The 21,126-nt window shown below is 38.1% G+C and overlaps 1 protein-coding gene across 6 annotated transcripts; it reads left to right on the top strand.

Annotated features, from left to right (window-relative positions):
* Positions 1-216: 216 nt before the first annotated feature.
* On the top strand, positions 217-20,962 carry LOC123505822 (longitudinals lacking protein, isoforms H/M/V-like). 6 transcript variants are annotated; one of them, XM_045257545.1, is made up of 8 exons: positions 217-510; positions 1,132-1,225; positions 1,941-2,055; positions 2,564-3,250; positions 3,912-4,178; positions 4,941-5,024; positions 8,895-9,192; positions 9,541-10,038. In XM_045257545.1, exons 3-8 carry the CDS (start codon positions 1,975-1,977, stop codon positions 9,624-9,626), a joined length of 1,503 nt encoding a protein of 500 aa, XP_045113480.1. In that variant the 5' UTR covers positions 217-510; positions 1,132-1,225; positions 1,941-1,974; the 3' UTR covers positions 9,627-10,038. The 6 variants fall into 6 exon arrangements, with proteins under 6 accessions (XP_045113480.1, XP_045113481.1, XP_045113483.1 ...); XM_045257546.1 differs by lacking the exons at positions 8,895-9,192; positions 9,541-10,038 and adding an exon at positions 20,047-20,962; XM_045257548.1 differs by lacking the exons at positions 8,895-9,192; positions 9,541-10,038 and adding an exon at positions 17,529-19,405.
* The last annotated feature ends 164 nt before the right edge of the window (positions 20,963-21,126 follow it).

The raw sequence follows: 21,126 nt of genomic DNA, 5'->3' as shown, positions 1-21,126 counted from the left end.
TCACACAGGTTAGGTGAGCATTTTCAATCACATGATTCACGATAACAAAACTTAAAAAATAATAATGACTGTGGGTATGTCATCATTCTATCAACATGTTGAACTGTTGTCAGTTAAAAAAGTTGAATAATTCAAGTATCACACACACACACACACATTGGTAAGCCTCTTGATGTGTGGCCCCTGTTCACCTAGCAGTAAATAGGTACGGGATGTAACTAGAGGGGTTGTGGCCTCGCTTTCCCGGTGTGTGGAGTATGTTGTGGACTCAGTCCTACCCGAAGATCGGTCTATGAGCTCTGAGCTCGCTCTGTAATGGGGAAGACTGGCTGGGTGACCAGCAATCGACCGAGGTGAATCACACACAGAGTGTGTGATGTGGTCTCAGACCTAGCCGAAGATGATCGGAAGATCGGTCACTACGAGATGACCGCTTTCCCTACGGGAAAGGTTGACTGGGTAGTGGGTAACCAGCAGACGACCGTGGTGAATAACAGTGACTCAAGAAAGGTATAATATAGAATCCTTGCATCTCGCTGCATAAATGCATAAAATCATATAGGTGCGTGTATATTAATTCACCGATGCATGTGTACCTACGATAAGTACCTACTATTCTTTCAGTAACCTCTCAGATAATAGCAGCTATCTACCTAGTAGGTAAGAAGTCCTTACTTTTTACTACATTTACTTTTTGGCATTTTTTCACGTGTTTCTTTTATTACTATATTTAACTTAATTTACTCGGAATAGTTCATTAACCCAATGTAAATCTCTCTCTCTCTCTCTCTCTCTCTCTCTCTCTCTCTCTCCAAACAAATAAAACAACACTCATTTCACCACCTAGTTATTGCACCAGGGGATTAGTCTTCGATATACCAAATCATGAACGCGTTAAACTAATTACATATCAGTCTGCATTAAGAAATAAGTACCTTCTTCCTCCCTCCCCATTACATATCGCTTGGTCAGGGTTAAGAAACAGACAACCACTTAAACTTTAAACAAAAAAATAAGAAAATTTTATCAATACGTGATGAATAAACCATACTCTAAATAAGGAAAAGCTGTCATTTTATACATAAGGTAGGCTCAAAAGTTTGAATATTCTTAAAATAAGTTTATTCTCAGATCTACAAGAGGATCCGGACCTAAGAGCCAGTGGTAAACAAAATGAAGGAAGGAGCACCCAGAATCGTTTGACACACCAGAACCACTAATTAAGGTAAGACAGCGCCCCTCCCTTTACACACAGGTAGGGACTCAGGCCACCAGAATATGCAGCATGTCGCCAAATGAGCAGGGGGCAGTTAGGAGCTCAAATAAACAGGTGGGAGATGGGATAAAGTTTCTATCTCCGGGACTCTTCCTCTTCTTGTGGCCTCAGTTATAATTGGCTCTATTTATGATTATTTGTGTTTCTTTTTATCGTCTTCCTGTTTTGCCATTGTGTGTGTATTTATGCATCGATATATTTGTTATTTTTCTTTTTCTTTAATGACAGAGTATTCGCTACGTCTTTCCCTTCTCGCTTTGTATAATTGTTACCTTTTTTCGTTCCTTTACAGAAAGCCAAGTGTATTACGGGCCTTCTTTGTATTCTATTGGTGTTTTCAGGGTGTGATATATACTTAAAGAGAAATTATGTTGCTCAGAACCATTCATTCTTTGATAATCCAAGACAGACTGGAATGCACTGTAGGTAGATGGTACCGTGTGAATATTTGAGCCGCAGCAACATAAATTGCCGTTGTATTTTCCGATGTATCGTATACCCTGAGACTAAGTTTGATATATTGGAGCTCATTATAGTGGGGCCACATGTATTATGTTTATTATGGCAAGGTTGGTATGTGATGTATTTGTTTGATTTTCACGCATTTTTTTTATTCTTTTTTATTTTTTCAAATCTTACTAAGTGCTTGCATTTTTCCTTGCAGAGTTGTGAGTGTTTAGTGCAGATGTAGAGTCACCATGGATGGCGGCCTGTTGTCTCTCAAGTGGAACAACCACCGCTCCACTTTTCTCCATGTCCTCTCCACTGTGAGGCATAAGGTGGGTGGCTTTTCCATCTATTGTTCAGGGTCTTGTAGTGCAACTAATGACCATCAAGGAACAAAGTTATTATCCTGTGATTGCGTATAGTAGTGTGTGTTCGTTAGCATTTTGTGTTAGTTGCTGGTCAAGGATAAAAAAAAAAAAATAAATAAATAAAATAAAATGGCCCACTTGAGTGCTGATCCTTAAAGAACCGTCAAGAAATTCATCAAATATTGGAGAATAAGTGTTTTGAAATATCCCTCTTGAAAAAATTCATCCCTCTTTAGATTCTCTTTTTCCTCTTCTTCATCTTTTGATCTCATATGTCCCATCATATATTACATAGCTTATCATTCCACTCTGCCATTTCCTTTCCTTTTTCTTCAATCTCTTTACTTACTTTAGCATATCTGGAAAGAATTCCCTGCTTTTATAAAATTGAATAATTATATAAAAGTCATCTATCATTCCAACACCTCATATACTTAATTCTAACACCTATCCCCTTCTCTCACCCTGGCAGGAGTCGTATTGTGATGTAACCATTGCCTGTGATGGAAAGTTCTACCCAGTGCACAAGCTTGTACTCTCAACCTGCAGCGAGTACTTTGAGCAGATGTTTGAGCGGACCAACTGCCGTCATCCAATCATTGTGCTCAAGGACATCCGCAAGGAGGACCTGGAGGCGCTGCTGAACTACATGTATGTTGGGGAGGTGAATGTCCTACAAAACAACCTCTCAGGGCTGATCAAGGCAGCAGAGGGTCTAAGAATCAAGGGTCTTGCTGTGCCTGATGAGTCACCAGTTGAGGCAGAGACGGGCCAGGATGCCAAACGGAGCGTCCCTTGGGCTTCTGACGGGCCGGACAGCAAACGGCGGCGCCCAGAAGAGCAGCCATTGTCCTCTCAGAAGTCAGTTCATCCTGCAGGAGACAAGAACAGCCAAGAGAGGTCATCAGGAGGGTACAGAGAACCCTTCAGAATCCCAACAAGGAACAGAGAGACGGGACGAGGGGCAACGGTCAGTCCTAACCCAACACCTATCCCGCCAAGCCCCGAGACCCACCAACCCAATACCTCCCTCGCAGACCCTCCCCCAGACCTCCTCCACCCAGCATCCCGTGATCTCCCAGTCCCTCCCTCCCAGGCAGCCACCAGTAACGAATCTACCAACTCCAGCAACGAGTCTGTGGGACCAGTAGAACAAGAGGCAAGTGTAACTGTCATGTTGATGAGAATATTGTATGCTAGAGTTTGAAACTGAGGGGGGAGCATCATAAAGCATCATAAACACACACAGCTAGATAGTGAAAGACGTAGTATTGGTCAAGATGCAATGGTTTGGTTACAGGTTGATGTGTAGTGGTGAGGGAATGGTGAGCTATAGTCATAGGAAGGGAGTTATACTGGTTCTCATCATAGCTGATAATGGTATATATAAATTTATCCAATCAGAACATCAGGATGGAGTTGAGTTTAAAGGGAAGGTAGGAAGTGGGGTAATGATGCATGAGTAAGTTCCCACAAGTCACCTTCATTTCCACACAATGTTCCACTAGGTGCTGCACTGATATTTCTGTTTGGTACTGCAACAACTGACATCTTCATGACTATCAGGTTTCCCCCACCCATTGTCACTGTCTCCTTAATGTATATAACCTTTTCCTGTGTGGGTCATGTCTGCTTGGACCTTATCCCATTTCAAAACAACACTGATACTCCATTTCTGGTTTTTCTGTTTTCTGTTTTTCTTCCTTGTTTTCATCTTACCGGTTCTCTTCTTGTTCCATCTTCAAATTGTATAGATCTACTACAAATTTGCTTAATCTGTACACATGAACCTTCACTGACTACTATCTCTTCATCCATAGGTGAAGGTGGATGAGCCACTAGTCAAGGAGGAGCCACAGGAGAGTTACAGTGAGCCAGAGGAAACCAAAGATGCACTCCAGTCAACAGATGCAGACCCAAGCCTCACCTTCTCCCAGCACTCAGGCAGCCTGGTGGGGGAGGCAGTAGCGGTTGCTGCAGCAGCGGCGGGGGCTGGTAGCTTCACTCCACAGCCACTCAGACCTACCAACCAGCCACAGACCTTGGAGGACCTTGTGGCCTTGCCGGGTGCATCAGGACTCCAAGGGGTGGGTGCCATCTTTGCCTCTGTTTGCTTCATACATTTTCCTTTAATGTTCTTTTGCCGTTTCCTTGGAGTCAGGCGTTGGCATCACACACTAGTCTTGTCTCCAGTTGTTTTTGTTTCATGCATCTTCCTTTATATATAACTAGTAGGTTTAATGTAATTCCATCCCTCTGTCTTCCCCTTGGTTTTCTTTAAGAACTTTTAATCAATGCCTGCTATTTCTTTGTGACCAAATAATTTTATTTATCTTATCACTTCTCTAATGTTCTCTGAGTGATACACCCATTATCCTTACCTTCAGTGTTGACACCTTGCAATGTCATTGTTTCAGTAATTTTGAATTATTCAATGATTTTATTGTTGCACTTTTAAATTAATCAATTAGTTAGTCAGTCAGTCTTAGTTGTGTTGATGCTGTATGAGTATCTGTATAGCTATGTATGAAAAATCAACTGTTAGTGATAAGTCATATATGCAAACAAAATTGAGGTCCAGTTACTTGCCTCAAGAACAAAATTGTTTAGTATTTGCATACTAAACACTGTAAGAAGTACTCAACACAATACGCGTTAAGGAAAACCTGACATCAGTAAGCATATTCATAGAAGAAAAGATCTCTTACCTAATAGAAAATACTCTTCTAGTTCAAATAAGTATTAATGAAAACTAAGATTCAAGAATAGTGACTCATCTTGTGTGTAGCTATAATCATTCCTCAGATTTTCAAGGAAGCATAAGTCATTGAAATTGCCTTTCATTACAGAAGAGTTTATGGGAAGGTGACCGAGCGTTACTGGGAATGCCTTATGAAAGCTACTCTACCAACCAACCCAGAGCTTCACAAATGGTAAGTGTGAAGTTTACCATGAATTGAGGACCTGGAGGAAGCAAGGGATAGGCCAATCTCTAGGATATCAGGAAAATAAAAGTATGAACTGAACTGTGAAGATTTCTAAGTCATAAGTCCAGTGTTTTGTTTGGAATATATCACTTAACACTTTCAGTAAAGAGAAAAAAATTATACTAAACACAATGAAAGGGAGTGTGGCAAGTTGACTGATGACTTCTGCCTTTGACAGTACTATGTAAGAATACCAAAGGATTTTTACATTCAACAAAGATCACTTTAGGATTCTGCAAGTTTAGTTGAATGATTGTTGAATGTGTAGGTTGGCTAGTCTCTGCTTCTCCAGGGCTTCTGTGGGTCATACTCGACTTATCTCTTTGTGGTGTTGGCTGCTGATACAACCTCTTGTGAGTCAGTCTGGAAGCAAATTTTGAGCTAAGCCAGTAGAAATTACCATAAGAGCTGCAGAAATTATGTTACAAGAAGCTTAACTGAAACATGATGATCTTAACATATTCCTGACTGAAACTTGGAATAGAAAGGAGGCAACAAAAGTTTAGTAAGGTAAAGTGTAACTAAGCCCATGTCCTTGTCTTACCCAGATTGTGTGAATCTAAAGCCTGTGTTATCACTTCTAAGTGTTTTATCCTGATTGCTTTTACCAGTATTTAGTCAATGTCATAGAATTTGAGGACTGAGTGGCTAGATGGTGAGAGCAATCTGCAGAAGACAATGACTGCTCTAGTGTTTGAGTCACATTGTTAACTTGGTGCACAAAGATGCAGATGGCTCACAACAGGTTGATGTTTATGATGCCTCATATCAAGATTGACAAGCTACAAAATGAAACAAGCTCTTAATAGTCACCAGAAAGAGATTTGTTGTGGAGTGCCCCTAGTTAGGTAAGAAGGGCCTCTCTTTGACCATTTGCAGTTATCAGGAGAATAAAGAATCTCTTATGGATTCAAGATTTTTTACTCTGTATACTTAAAAAGATGCCCTTATTTGCCTGTAGTCTTGTAGTTGATTCTTTATTCGTATTTTTCATATCCCTCTGAGTGGAACACCACAACACAACAGTAGTGCTAATAAATGTGTCTTTGTAGCAAATACTGTTTCGGTCTCAGAATTTGGGATCAAGACTGGAAGTACCTGCTGACACTTCCACTTATTTTTATTCCATACTTATGCTGTTGACTGCTCACTGTTTGGGAAATGAAGGATGAATTCATATCCCTTACTCTTTAAGTTTCAGAACCACATACTACATACTATTCAAGCATAGTAATATTGTCATAAAGATGTGTTGGTACACTCTTGTATTCCTGATGCCTGCTCTCTATTCATCCCTCTCATGCATAGGTACTTCTACATGCTCCAAAAAACATTCCACTTGAGTCTAGCACTCTCCTCACAGTAAATCCATCTCATTCTCATCTTACAGTTTTGAAGTTGAAATTTGAAGAAAAAAAAAATGGCTGGGATTACAATGAACTGATTTAAGAGCCTGTACTGCAACATTTACTTAACACTGTGTGTGTGTGTGTGTGTGTGTGTGTGTGTGTGTGCGTGCGTGCGTGCGTGCGTGCGTGTGTGTGCATGCATGCGTGCGTGCGTGTGTGTGTGTGCGCATACACACATTTGCTTTTTTTGTTATGGTAATACCACATTGTTTCATTACTGCTTTATGCAATATGGTACTCAGAAAAGAGACAATAAAATTAGAGCATATTTTAAGACATACTCAAAAGGGAATGTGTTCATTAGTGACTTGAATAGTGTATCTTCCTTAATCATGAGTGATTCAGCTTGAGATTGCTGAGTTTGTTATGGTGATGTGAATCATTACAATTGCAGTATCCCATATCTGTCTTGTTTACATTCTCACAAAGTAACAGCAGTTGTGTGTGTACATATATTTGTCTCTGTTGTGCATTACTGTCAGATTTATTTTGAAGCACAGTTTGTTACTGTGTGGCATCATGAGTTACATATTTGTTTCAAAGTTATGAAAGAAAAAAATTGAGGCAATGGTGCAATTGTATGGGATGATTTATTTTGGTCAACATTTTACAAAAAGGCATTAGGGATCAGTATTAGTAATACTGTATTATCATGGGTGAAATCCTGACGAGAGCCAGGGGTTGCCACTAGCAGGAGCTAACTAAACTGTGCATCTTATGCAGACCATTGTTGCTGAGTGCATGGCTAACATGAAGCTATATTGCAGTTGTGTGTGGTCAGTGAACCTGTCTGTTCAAATTCCTGAATAGCACCTAGAAAAGTTTTTGTATCAGCTGTTGCACAACACAGTTCTAGTCTCAGACCAGTACTGTGTAAGGCATGCTCAAAAAGATGTTCTTTGGCTGACAGGGTTTGCTTGATACCTGTGTACTAGTGTAACACAAGGATAACATATGCAGTGATGGCAGTGCTTAATTTTCTCAAGGTTGTTTTCTTGGTGGCTTAAATATAATCATATGCTATCACAATGAAGAAGGCATATTAAGTGATCATGTATCATATAAATGTGAACAAAACTGGCAAAGGAAGAAAAATTTTACTTTCTCATCAGAATGAGAAAATATTTCCAGCTTTCATGAGTGTAGCCTGAGGGATGAGTCTACATGGTGGATGAATGGCAGGAATGAATGGTGTGAGCTTTTCTGTGGGGGAGGAGTTTAGGGCAAGGGTTTGGAGTTGCTGGTATGCTAAACTCTTAGCACAAATATCATGGAAGTTTTATTACAATACCCCATCAAATTTTGTATCTTGCAATTATTTTTATTTATTTTATTTTATTATTATTATTATTTTATTCTTTTATTTATTTATTTTTTTTTTTTCATTCTTAAACACAAAATGTGTCATGGGGACAAGGATGGGATTCCTAAATTTGTTCAGTTGGTCATAACCAGATAAGTAATATTCACACTTGGTTAGAAACAACAAAAATTGAAATAAATTTTACTGATATAATATATGCAAAAAAAAAAAAAAAAAAAAAAAAAGCTGGACAGTCTAATGTTTACTTTGAGGTTCCACTATTTTTTGTAGAATACATTTATCACTAGTTGGAGAAAGGTGCTATAACTTTCTTTTATTTTGCCCTTATTGCCATAAGTCATTTGTGAACATATAACAAAATAACAAGATATAGATGCTGACTTTTTTTTTTTATTTATTTTATTTTTATTTATTTATTTTATTTTTTTTATGTTACAGTGATATTGCAGTGAGGGATGGTGATGAAATGTGTAGCAATTTTTCCCCTATTTGGTGCTATTTATGTTTGCAATCAGGGCAATGCCTTGAGAGTAACATTCTGAAATGGTTTGTGATAATAAATCCCAAAATATTGTCTGCTAATGGCAGGCATGGCTGAATATTGTATGTTAGTGAAAAAGCTGGATCTGTAATGCTTACTTAACTGGAAAATCCATATAAAATATAAAAAAAGACATACTACACTGAAATGTAGTTGTGTTGTAACCCCTTCTCAACACTGTTAACTTAGTTTTTTTCCCACTGTTTACCTGTGTATTTGTATATACAGCAATAGTATGATTTACCTTCACTTTCACCTGTAATTCTCATTCTTTTCCTTCTTAACTGCTCTTGTCTTATAATCTTAAATTATCTTCTGCAAACCAATGCGTTACCTCATTGTATTTTCAGTGTGGATGTAAATTCTCATATTGCTCGTTTTGCAAGAATTGTCTTAACAAAGGAAAGAAAGAACACATGTATACACAAGGCAAATACATTGTAAGATAGCATTACTAATTATTTAGTGAGATGGGAAAGGTTGATACGTGAGTAAATGAAGAGAAGTGGATCCAGGACTGAATTGCCCATTTTTTCTTATAGGGGCCACGGTCAAGATGCGGCAACCAGAGTGAGTCGCTGGAGCAGACTCTTGCCCGGGCAATCCAAAGTGCTCACGTGTGCCCCATCTGTGGCCACCTGGCTCGCCAGAAGAAAGACCTCAAGAAACATTTGCGCATCCACACTGGCGAGAAGCCGTATGCCTGTCCCTGGTGTGTGTACCGCTCCACCCAAAACAGCAACTTGAGGACACACATTAGAAGAGTCCACACTCAGCATGTGCTGCCTGTTGTCGATCAGCAGCCATCACTACCGAGCCAGGCAGATGGAGATGGCACTGGTATAGCTTGCTCGCGACTATCTGTGGAATGATCTCGCATGACATGATTATGTTCAAATATAAGTTTAATGCTGAATTACCTGGTTTCCAAATGCACTACATGAAGAATCCATGGCTCAGAGTAATCCTCAAGAAAATTGATAGCATTATTGTAAGAGTGGTGACACCTGAGTGGGCAGTCCCATGATCTAGTCTAGTGCTGTGGCCAGCCTGTGCATGCAGGCAAAACTGGTCTCTCAGTTAAGATGTGAAGGCTTTAATAGATTACTCTGTTGGTCAGGTTTGGAGAAAATTTGCACCGTAGAAAATTGACCCTAATGAACAGCTTGGCATATCTTTCTCCCGTAGGCGCGGGATGTGTGCGGGACAGGGCACCCGACAAGCCAGTTTGTCACGGGGAACAGTCAGCCAGAGGAGATGCTGGTGCCAGGTAACCGAGAAGGACTGAGGCTGTTTTGTGATCAGTGCAGCTACAAGGCTCGTGACAGCACTAACCTGCGGCGGCACAAGAGGATTCACACCGGTGAGAAGCCGTACTCCTGCTCTTTGTGTGGCTACCGCTCCACCCAGAGCAATAACGTCAAGGCCCACATTAAGCGGATACACGGTAGTTGGGCACCCCACGTCACTGGTGGCCAAGACACCTCCGAAAATTTATGAAAGAACATGTTTATTATAGAATAAAGGAAGATGAATTTTTATATTAAATTAAGGAATTATTTTATTTTTTTACTATTCAGTATTGTTTATTTTGGCATTATGGTTATAATTGATATAAAGGTGTTTGATTTTGAAAGTACTGTATTAAATAGTTTAATTTATTATCAAAATAAAGTAGAGATTTTATAGGCTGTTTCATATACCTAAAGAATTTTGATTAGCTGGGTCATCAGTATCATACCCTTTCATCAGCACATGAGCATCATGACATAGAAAGGTCCTCGAGGCGCCAGACAATGTCACCAAAAGCAACACCATGGGGGAACTTAAAAAAAAATTCATATCCTCAAAAGTAGTTGATGATGTGTGTATTTACCTAGTTGTAGTTTTACAGGGCCTGTCCTTTATACTCGTGTGGCCCCGTCTCCATATCTACACTTATCCAATTTTTCTTTAAAATTATGCTTACTCTTTGCTGACACCACTTCCTCACTCAAACTGTTCCAAGTCTTGACACATCTTTGCGGGAAACTATATTTTTTAACATCTCCTAGACATCTTCCCTTCCTCAGTTTTTTTACTATGCGATCTTGTGCTTCGAATGTCATATTCTCTCAGGATCGGTTTCTCATTATCCACTTGATCCATTCGGTTAATAATTTTATAAACTTGTATCAGAACCCTCTCTCCTTCTCTGTTTCAGGGTTGGTAGATCCATAGCCTTTAGTCTCCTCATATGTCATCCCTTCAAATTCTGGAACCATTCTTGTAGCCATTTTTTGTAGCCTCTCCAACCTCCTTATGTGTTTCTTTTTATGGGGGGTCCACACAACTCCTGCATATTCCAATCTGGGTCTTATTATAGCACTTATCAATTTCTTCATCATTTTTTTGTCCATGTAGTGAAATGCTAATCCAATATTCCTTAGCAAAATATATGTCTCTCTGAAAATTCTATCAATATGGCTTACCAGTTGATTGTTTTCTTCCATTGTCACTCCCAAGTTCTTTTCCTTTTTTACTTTCTCTAATTTTACTCCATCTCCCATCTTATAGATTCCCACTGATCGTGTGTGTGTGTGTGTGTGTGTGTGTGTGTGCTGTCATGTAATCTTGAATACTATCATTCATTATATAAAAGGCACTCATTCATCCTTTTAATCATACATTTTTTAACAATCCAGAAATAAGCAGTGTGATTTCTGGGCTCAGAGAGGCCTTTGAATACAACCTGCAGTACTGGTCAAGGTTATAGGACACTTTCAGGATGGGCAGGTGGTGAGGTATGTCTGGCACTGTGTGCCTCAAGTCCAAAACAAGGTTGGGTATTTGACTGAAGTTAGACATTATGTGAAACTTGACAGTCTTGTTTATGCAGCTCCTGTGGATTATAGTCCTGAGACAAAGGTTAAATATGAAGTGCATCTAGCTCCATGGATTACTGGTAATAGTTCATATATCACTTGAATTTATTTCATTCCTGCTTCTCAGTTGATATCTGAATTCAGCTTTGAATTGAAAAGATACAATCCCGTTGGTTCTTGAGTCACAATGCTTGTGTTGCTTGTATGAGTACTGGAAATGTTTACTTTTCTTAACCAGAACCATTGCTCAGCTTTCAGTTTAGAGGTTAGTTGCTGCTACACTTGTTTCTCTAAATATTCAAAGATAAGATTTGCTTCTGAACCGATTGTTAGTAAACCATTGCCTTCTCTTCTCTTGTAGGGCGCGGAGGTTGTGGAAACGCAGGGTGTGACTAGGAAGTTGAGCAACTACATATGCCAACACTGCGGTTATGTGGCGCGAGACAAGACCAATCTGCGGAAGCACTTGTACACCCATACCGGTGAAAAGCCTTATGCGTGTATGTACTGCTTTTACAAAACTACTCAAAATAGCAATTTGCGAACTCACATAAAGAGGCACCACCAGCAGTACCTTGCACAAGACGAGAAGTTTGTGGAACAGTTTAGTGGAGGTGTGTGAGGCTGTAGGAGGAGAAGGAGGAAGGTTTGTGTCAGTGATACAATTTGTTGCACTTAGGTTTTGTGTGTGTGTGTGTGTGTGTGTGTGTGTGTGTGAGAGAGAGAGAGAGAGAGAGAGAGAATTAGTGTGTTTTTATTTTATATGCAAGTGAGAGAGAGAGAGAGAAGGGGTGTTTGTCTATGAAAATGCTTTTATTAACATCATTCAATGCATACAAAGTTTATTCACAATCCATAATTTAAACTACTCTTGTGGGTCATTGAGTATAAAAAAACCATCAGTTCACATCTGGCTACCATCAGCAACTTAGACTGGTGGGGTCGCAGAGATGTGATGATGAGCTGGATGACCAAATGTGATAGACTGTAGTGATACATAGTACAGTAACTAGGTGGTTGTACATGTGTCCTGTACAGGAAGGCTGCAATCACAGCTCGAGATAAGGAGTCTGAAGTGCATTTGTTAGTGAGGTTGGGGGTGACATATGTTGATGATGCAGTTTAGGAACTTAGAGATGTTTTGTGTGTTGTGTCCAGTGCAGTGAGACTGTGAAGGACTGAAGAGGTGGAGCATTTGTAAATTGATAGGCCCATGAATGACTGTTGTAGTATTTGTTTTATTGTTAGTTTGTGAATAATTTGCCCCAAAATGTTAATTATTCTAACTAGTCATGTGATGGATTAAATATACCTTCGATTGCTTCAAGTTGCTCTTGTGTTTTATTGACCATATCGTAGTCTTGATGTTTAAGTGATGAGTTGGGAATTCCAGAAAATTGTGGCTGGCTATTAGCTTAGATCTGGAAGCTTATCTATCTATCTATCTATCTATCTATATATATAGTATATATATATATATATATATATATATATATATATATATATATATATATATATATATATATATATATATATATATATATATCACTTAGTTGAGTGTAGACCCACTGAAGAGTAAAATGTAGAGGGTGAAGAAAAGTCAGCTTGTTGTGACGTTTTGAGACACAGAATCCCATTTTCAAACACTGTAAAAACATGTAGTACACAGATGAGTGTGGGAATGGACATCCTCCCACCGAGAGAACTCCAGAACAAGAGAGGTCCTGGATGTGAGATTTGCTCTTATGAACTCTAACTTTTCACACCATCTTCTGTCAAACTTAACTAAGGAAAAACTTTTTTTATAATTTTTTTTCTCTTCTAAGAATGATTAGGAATAAAATTTTTACTTTTATTAGAAATGTGTGGATTAGGTAGGTTTGACAGAAGATGGTGTTAAAAGCTAGGATTTATAAAAGTAAATCTCACATCCAGGACCTATATTGGCACAGAGTTCTCTCGATGGGAGGACCTATGTTCCCACACTCATCTGTACACATGTTCTTACAGTACCCATTTGAAAATGGGATTCTGTGTATCCCAAAAAGTTACAAGCTGAAATGGTTTTACTGTGACATTTTTTTACCATATGTATATATATATATATATATATATATATATATATATATATATATATATATATATATATATATATATATATATATATATATATATATATATATATATCTCAGTTTATGCATGTTCAGATTGTGTGATTTTCAAATAACGCAAGGTAAAAAACTAGTCAGATTTTTTTCTCAAATTATGCAAATTATTTAGAATAACATGATGTCAAGATGCTTTGCTGGTTTGGCAAATCTTGGGAATCGCGAGATTGTGCAAGATGTTTGTATGGTCTGCCATATTGTCATCACAGCTGATCACAGGGCAGAGGTGCTTCATCTTCAGGAAAGCTAGTGATTTATGATAAACATCTTCAGGAAGGTCAGCGTGTGCCATCTTGCCATCAGTTAGATGCCGTTAATATAGTAATGACGATCCTATGTTTATTCCAGGCGAGAGGTGCACAGAAGCAATTTATATAGGATATGTGCTGCAAGGACTGCAGGGTGCATACCTTGTTGCTCTATCAGATGCAGCCCTTCCAGGAACGGATTAAACTACTTTACATTGATTCCAATGGGAAAATGGTTTTGGTTTCTAAACCAAAGTAAATACAGATAAAGTCTTGCATTAGTAAAGTGGACAGAATAAGTGTCTGAAGTTAGAAAAGTAGTTATAGGAGAGGGACAGGCATAATGTTAGCACACTGAGAGGAGCAGGTCAGTAGACTATGTGTGCCAAAGATACCACAGTGCAATAAATGACAATACAAAAAAAAATGAATTCATGTAAAGAATGTTAAAAAGATTAATGAGATATAAAATATATAAACACAATCAAAAGTAACAAACAGACAATGATAGAAGGTCTGCTTATTTGCATATGTACTAGATTGATAACTTCCTTCAGGGAGTAACAAAGACATATGAAATCTGCATTAAGGGGCATCACTGGAACCACAAACATGGGAGCAATAGTGTACAGATGTGTTAATGTGGGTGCAGGGAGAAGTATGACACTTTAAGGGAGCACATAAATGTGTCATAATGTACTTGATTATTATTTGAGTATTATATACTTTTAGTAAAAGAAGAATAATTAAAGTCTACAAAAGTATGATTTTTGCCTTATATGCTATAGGAATTAATCTAATTTTGTATTAATCTTTTTGAAATAGTTTTCTATGATTCATGTAACATAATTATGGTTTTTCACTCAAAGTAAAATTAATGAACCCAACAAGAGAAAATATATAAACTCTTTAGAAATGAGGTGTGTGATGAGGCAGGTGCAACTAACAGATGAGGACTGGGGATGAGGCAGTTGTGTGCAGTGACCTTGAGAAATAATAATGGGCTATTAATGGGAGGCATAGTCATTGTCAACAGTCAAGTAAAATGCCACGTTTGCTTCCACTGTGTTGAGTGTATTCCCGCAGTCTTGAGTCCTCTTATCTGCTGACACTCTCCTTACAATACCTGACAATAGAAGAGTTCCCAGTAGATCAAAGAACTTCAGATTGAGAGAGAGAAAATGGCAACACAGTGGCAGTGAGTTTGACATGTTACCAGACTACTGACAGTGACTGTACTACATTACATTCATTCACTAACCTTCACTGCACTTCCTTCTAGGATGATGGAGGATTTGTGGGCATGCCAAGCAGTGTTGGGAATCGCTTTACTTGTAGCTTCTGTCACAAGACATTCGACCACAAGAACAACTTCAGGAAACATGTGCGGACTCACACAGGAGAGAAGCCATACCTGTGCTCTTACTGTTCCTACTGCTCGGCACGCTCAGACCTTTTGCGTATCCATGTATTGAAGAGGCATCCCTATACAGCTATGTGAGAAGCCACACTTTTGATGGCAGACAACATGCATCTATTGGACACTGTTCTGTTTTATGGTCTTACATTGTTTTATATTTTATTTTTTATATATTTATCTTATTTTCTCCTTTCTTCACATCAGATCTTTTCATTTTTCTCTTAACTTCTTACAAATGATCCACTTTGCTATTTTCTATGCACAAATTTCTGTGCAAAATTTGTTAGTATAAAAGGGTGATGCCAACCGACAGTCAAAAGTCTCGTTAATAACAATGCAGATTATCACCCACATGTACAGTTGCTCACATTTATAAGGAAAAGCTTTCACCTTTATGTTGGGATGAGACCAATGGCAGTAGAAGCTTTAATAATGACAAGTGTGGCTGAGGATGCTGAGGGATGGACAGGTTGGCGTCATTCACTGCTGCAGACTTAAATGATAGCAAATGTAAGTTTGAAAGTGGCTTTTAAGTGGCAAAACATTGATATATAACAGATTACAAAAAGGAAGCATTTATGTGAAATGGCATTATAATAAGCTGTGAGGAAAGAAACGTCTTTCCCATATCATGTGGAAAGGGAATGCTGGATGTTAACTTTGAGGAAATTAGTTTTTTTTTTCTTTTTCTTTTTTTCTGCAAGGTACTAACAGTTCACCTTGGAATTTTGAGTAACTTTACTCAGTAGTACTGATACATAAATACAAGTAATTGTTAAGGAAATATGGGCTCTTTAAACCAAAATTTTTATACATTTTCATCTTTAAATTTAACCCATCTTAAATTTGAAATTAAACCAAACATAACATAGCCAAACTTTATATAAGCAAACTTAGAACAAACTTTTCCTGACTCTAAATTAAACTTTATGTATCCTAACTTTCTATATATCAATATACTCATCCTATACAGGGTGGCTCACATAAAGCATCCTACATTCTCATATACACACTATTCACACTCTCAGCTTCATTAGTCTCTAATAGAAAGTAAGTTGTGGACCACTCTATTGCACCCCAGGAGCTGACAACATACTTCCATAGGAAACCCCATCCTAACTTGACTTAAACAAAACTAAATTGAGCTATACACACACACACACACACACACACACACACACACACACACACACACACACACACACACACACACACTCATTTGAACATAACTCATAAACCTTATTGAGTTTTTTTTTTTACATAAAATTTTTCAGTTTGTTGCAGAATGATTAACTGTCAGGTTTTGTATAATGATTGGTTAGTTAAGAGAGAGAGAGAGAGAGAGAGAGAGAGAGAGAGATGGCAGGGAAGGGATAAGAATGAAGTCATTACAATAATCAAAACTTACTCCACAGCACAGAATAAAATATTCTTATTATAAACACAATACTGATAATGTCTTGTGAGTGTAATCATACACTTCCATACATACCTATTCTTTGTTTGTTGTTTTAGATTTATTGTACTTTTGATTACCAGACAAGTTGATCTCTTGGCCATATGTAAAGATTTGTAGCCACACTGCTTTCAACTGCTGTTGGTCCATGGCACTCTTAACCCAAACTGTTTTATCAATGTGAATAACAGAGCTGATATTTTGTGATGGGTTGTGTGTATTCAACTGCTTGGAACATTACATATGTTTGTAACTAGTTCGAGTGTTTGTAAATAATAGTGTTGGTTTGATTTGTAAAATTTTATCTGAGAAGCCAAAACTTTGAAATACAGATTGAAGTACTATTTGTGTTATTGTGTTTGATTATTCACTTGTGCTTTGTGTATCCCTGAGTGGCCTCTTGGGGTTGGCCACTCATGGTGGTCTGTTACGGTCAGTTTATCCAACCTCGTGATAGATATCTCAAATATTTCCTTGATGCTCTAAAGGAAGCAGGACATGTGTTTGGCAATCTAAATCTACATATCTGTTATGTGTTAGCCAATGATGAAGAGTGTGTGAGATGCACATGTTGCCTCTCGTTGCTCCCCAAGACAGCAGAGTGACCTGTGTGGCGTATTTGCTGAGGTGCCATCATAAAGTAGTGGTGTTTTCTTGCAATTTTTATAATAAATAATCATATTTACATCAGCAAATGATTACTAAAGCCAGAGGAAATATTAAAATTCAAATGAAAACCTGAAATTTTGAAATTTCAAAACAGATGACATAAACTGTCATGCTGTTATTACAAATGTCAACTATATCATTTAAACTTTCCTTGTAGTAGTGATTCTAGAAAAATAACAAATAAAGTAGAATAATGAAAAAGTCCAAATTAGATGACAAAGATATACTGGGATGGAGAGAGTTAAAAGTTCTTTGCCTTGTGTATCTTAAAATATTAATAGAATGCTTGTACAAACCTTCCTTGCTGGTATGTAGGAGGCATCTGTGCTCACCGGTCACTCTCTGTTTTAGGTGACACTGCCAGCATCAGCCACACCAGAGACAGATCGGGCACCACCACCACCCCCTACAATGTCCCGGCTCTCCTCCTCCCACCCCCTCACCCACTTCCAACCTGTCTGTCCGTACTGCAACAAGTCCACCTTCTACTCCCCACGGGACCTGGAACGCCACATCCGTATCCACACGGGGGAGAAACCGTACAGGTGCCCCCACTGCAACTACCAAGCACGACTCAAGGCACACATGAAATCCCACCTATTCCGCAAGCATAAGAGAGTCATGGCACGGGACTCCAAGGGAATCGCATCTTAGATCTGCATTTAGAAACACTTTGATCTCTTATCATGACTGTTTTCAAAGGTCACAGAGATGATCACCAAGGTTCTCAAGACTTTTCACTGTTGATAATATAATTTTTTTTTACTGTCACTATAACTATGTAAAACATTCTTGAAAACCCATGTAGATGCAACTAGAGCCTTTTAAAAGTGGTGTGGATGTGGCACAGAAGTTTTTCAGAATACGATCTTAAAATGGAAATGTGCAGTGGTTGTTGGAATGATGGAATCTCTCACACAAACTCCTAAACTTGTGGATGTAGCTTCAGTTGTCTATACACTATCAAGATGTGTACATAGGTGTACATATATATATACATGTAGGGAAAGAACTCTTACTGTAGAGGAAAATGTGTCACATGAATCTTGCAGTAAGTGTTTCAAAGGGGGAGGAAAATAGATTCATATGTAATCAGAAATATTGTGCAGTGTATAGTACAGTGAATGATGAAAGTTACTGATAATGCCATGGAAAAATTTATATCTTTGTATGTGTGACTATTGTATGGAAATAATACATAAACATAAGTTGCACTAGACAGTAATGTAGTTGTGGTATTTTTGTGTGCAGCTGAGTAGAATCTAGTTTGATATTATAGCAGTACAAGTGTGTGAGTGCAGTGAATGTGTGCAATGTTTTGTTCAGCTACTCAGGAATAACATAAACAACTCACCTTGAAGTGTGTCTGTCTGCAGCTGACAGTAAAGTACTTAGTCATGCCAATCTGCACAATGTTATAGGAATATAAAGGAAGCTGGCTGGCCTAAATTTTGCAGACTCTGTATAGATCAGTCATACTTATATTCAGTAGTCATACTTTTCCATAAATTTATTTTATCTTTGTAGTTTCAGCACTGACACCGTGATTGCTGAGTCTATTCCACTCATCCAAACCTTCATTTAATACTCTATAAGGAACAGAATAGGGCTTTACATAAAGGAAACACAAATGCACACACACACCCATACACACAAACTGATTAAGTTTGAGAATGACATGATGTATACAAAAGAAGTAAGAACAAGTAAAAATTCAGTGTTCTCACACCACTCATTGTTTCAGTGACCACATTTGGTATAATTTTGCCTCTCAGGTAACTCATAGTAGCAGGTGTTAGAGTAAGTGGTTCAGGTTCCCTCAGGTGGACAGTCACACAATAGAAGTCACCTATGTATAACTGTATCTCTAAAGCCATTATTACTTATCTATTTTTTACTATTAACATTATTTTTTTAAAGTAATTTGATATTCATATTGCTGCTTTATCTATCTGTTCTGTCTTACTTCATATATTTTGAGACACAAAGGGAAACATTCTGTGAGGTCACAAACTCACAAATGGCTTTAATGATAAGTTCACAGCACTGCCTGAACCAGTGCTATTAGACCTCACTAGGAGAATTATCATTTTTGCATATGTCTACTGCCTCTTCCTACAATTTCTATAGTCTGCAACATGTATATAGTATTTTGTTATTACTTTAACATCATGTTATTAGTACATAAGATTTTTGTTCCTGAGATAAATAGATGAATAAGTTTTATATATAATGTTTTTCATCTTAAGTACCTCTACTTTATTTATTTTAGCTGTACTACATAAATAACTGCTCTTGACACATCAGGAATGGTTGCATCATGTATACTGCTCATGTGTAGTACTGCAGTGCTGGTAGGATAGATATATCCATGATATGAATAGAACATATACATTAAGAAATGCAATGTTGATGGTATACAAATTAATTCCCTCAACTCAAGGTCACACTAATAGGGTGCAAGGAACAAGTGATAAAATAAAATCAAAATTAAGAAAAAAATGTCATTATTATATTTAATAGTGAGATTGTTTGGACACACACATAGGATATATAGTAGTAGTAGTAGTAGTAGTAGTAGTAGTAGTAGTAGTAGTAGTAGTAGTAGTAGTAGTAGTAGTAGTAGTAGTAGTAGTAGTAGTAGTAGTAGTAGTAGTAGTAGTAGTAGTTTTGATTGTTAGTAGTCGTGGTAGTAGAACATAATACAGAAGCAGTGCAGTAGTAATAGGAGGAGCAACAGCAGTAGCAGCAGCAGCAGGAGCAGGAGCAGCAAAAGGAGCAAAAGGAGAAGTACCAATAATGATAACAAGTAACAATCAGTTCAGTAGTAGCAGTTATTAATGACTCAAGACTCTTACCTCCATTGCAGGGGTGTGGGCTTGGAGGTGTGACAGCAATGGGAGGGACAGCCATGAACTCCAGTGCCAGTCACGTATTTCCTGACCCCCACCGCACACACACCTGCACCCACTGCTCCAAGGTGTTCGACTGTCGCCAGAAGCTCATGGTGCATTTGAGGACCCACACGGGAGAGAAGCCATTTGCCTGCCAGTACTGTCCTTATCGCAGTACACAGAAGGGGAACCTACAGTTGCATGTTAGAACCCACACAGGAGAGAAACCATATGCATGTACCCACTGTCCCTACCGCACTAAGAACCAGAGTAACCTCACCACTCACCTCCGTAACAAGCATTTTATTGCCACTGTTGCTGCCAACCACAGTCTGCATTAATGATCTCTCAAGCAAGGATCTGTAGTATCAAGTGAACTACTGAAGAACACAAAGATATGAGTTCTTACCAATGTTTTTCATACTGACAGTGTAAAATCCTTGTTAAACTACCACTAGAATCATGAAATCATCCTCAATAGACTTAGTAACTTCCACAAGATCTCTTTCAATACAGTCAGGAATAGACACCAAAATGTTCAGGAATGTGTGGGGGAAGCTAGCAAATGGTACAAAAATTGGGAGAGAAGATATTAAGTTGTGGGTTTTACTAGAAAATGATAGAGGAAAATTTTGTGTGGTGTTTGTAGTAATAGTGTTCCATTGTGCCATTGTCAATAACTTAATTTGTATTTCAAGAGATAAGCCAACTGTGTTGTATTACTCACTATTAGAAGTATTATACAACAACCATAATTAATAGGGATAAAGAAAAATATTAGCTATAATAGGATGGGAGATGTCACTGAGGTGAGAGTCTGGCTATAGTCCTTCCTCTTTGCAGTCCCATTTCACCTTTCCTCACTCTATTAATTAAAGTTACTAGTTGTAATGACAGTGTTTAGTGTGATGTGGTGGTCCTATAGTCTTTGCAGAGTGATGTGTGATCTTTAAAAGTATTACATGCTGCAGAAAAGAGTGTAGATCACTGTTGAGAAAACTTCAATTCAGGTTGTGTGTGTGTGTGTGTGTGTGTCAATATTTCCTTTTTCTTTG

Source organism: Portunus trituberculatus, chromosome 18, assembly GCF_017591435.1.
Source record: "Portunus trituberculatus isolate SZX2019 chromosome 18, ASM1759143v1, whole genome shotgun sequence".
Classification (NCBI taxonomy): Eukaryota; Metazoa; Arthropoda; class Malacostraca; order Decapoda; family Portunidae; genus Portunus; species Portunus trituberculatus.
Note: the sequence above shows the minus strand (reverse complement) of the source record. Positions and strands in the feature narration are given on the sequence as shown.

What these genes read in the sequence shown, in the direction of transcription:
- LOC123505822 (XM_045257545.1), top strand. Translation starts at nt 1,975, where the DNA reads ATGGATGGCGGCCTGTTGTCTCTCAAGTGGAACAACCACCGCTCCACT. An exon ending in TCTCCACTGTGAGGCATAAG is followed by an intron (nt 2,056 to 2,563) that starts GTGGGTGGCTTT and finishes TCACCCTGGCAG; the next exon opens with GAGTCGTATTGTGATGTAAC. An exon ending in GTGCATCAGGACTCCAAGGG is followed by an intron (nt 4,179 to 4,940) that starts GTGGGTGCCATC and finishes CTTTCATTACAG; the next exon opens with AAGAGTTTATGGGAAGGTGA.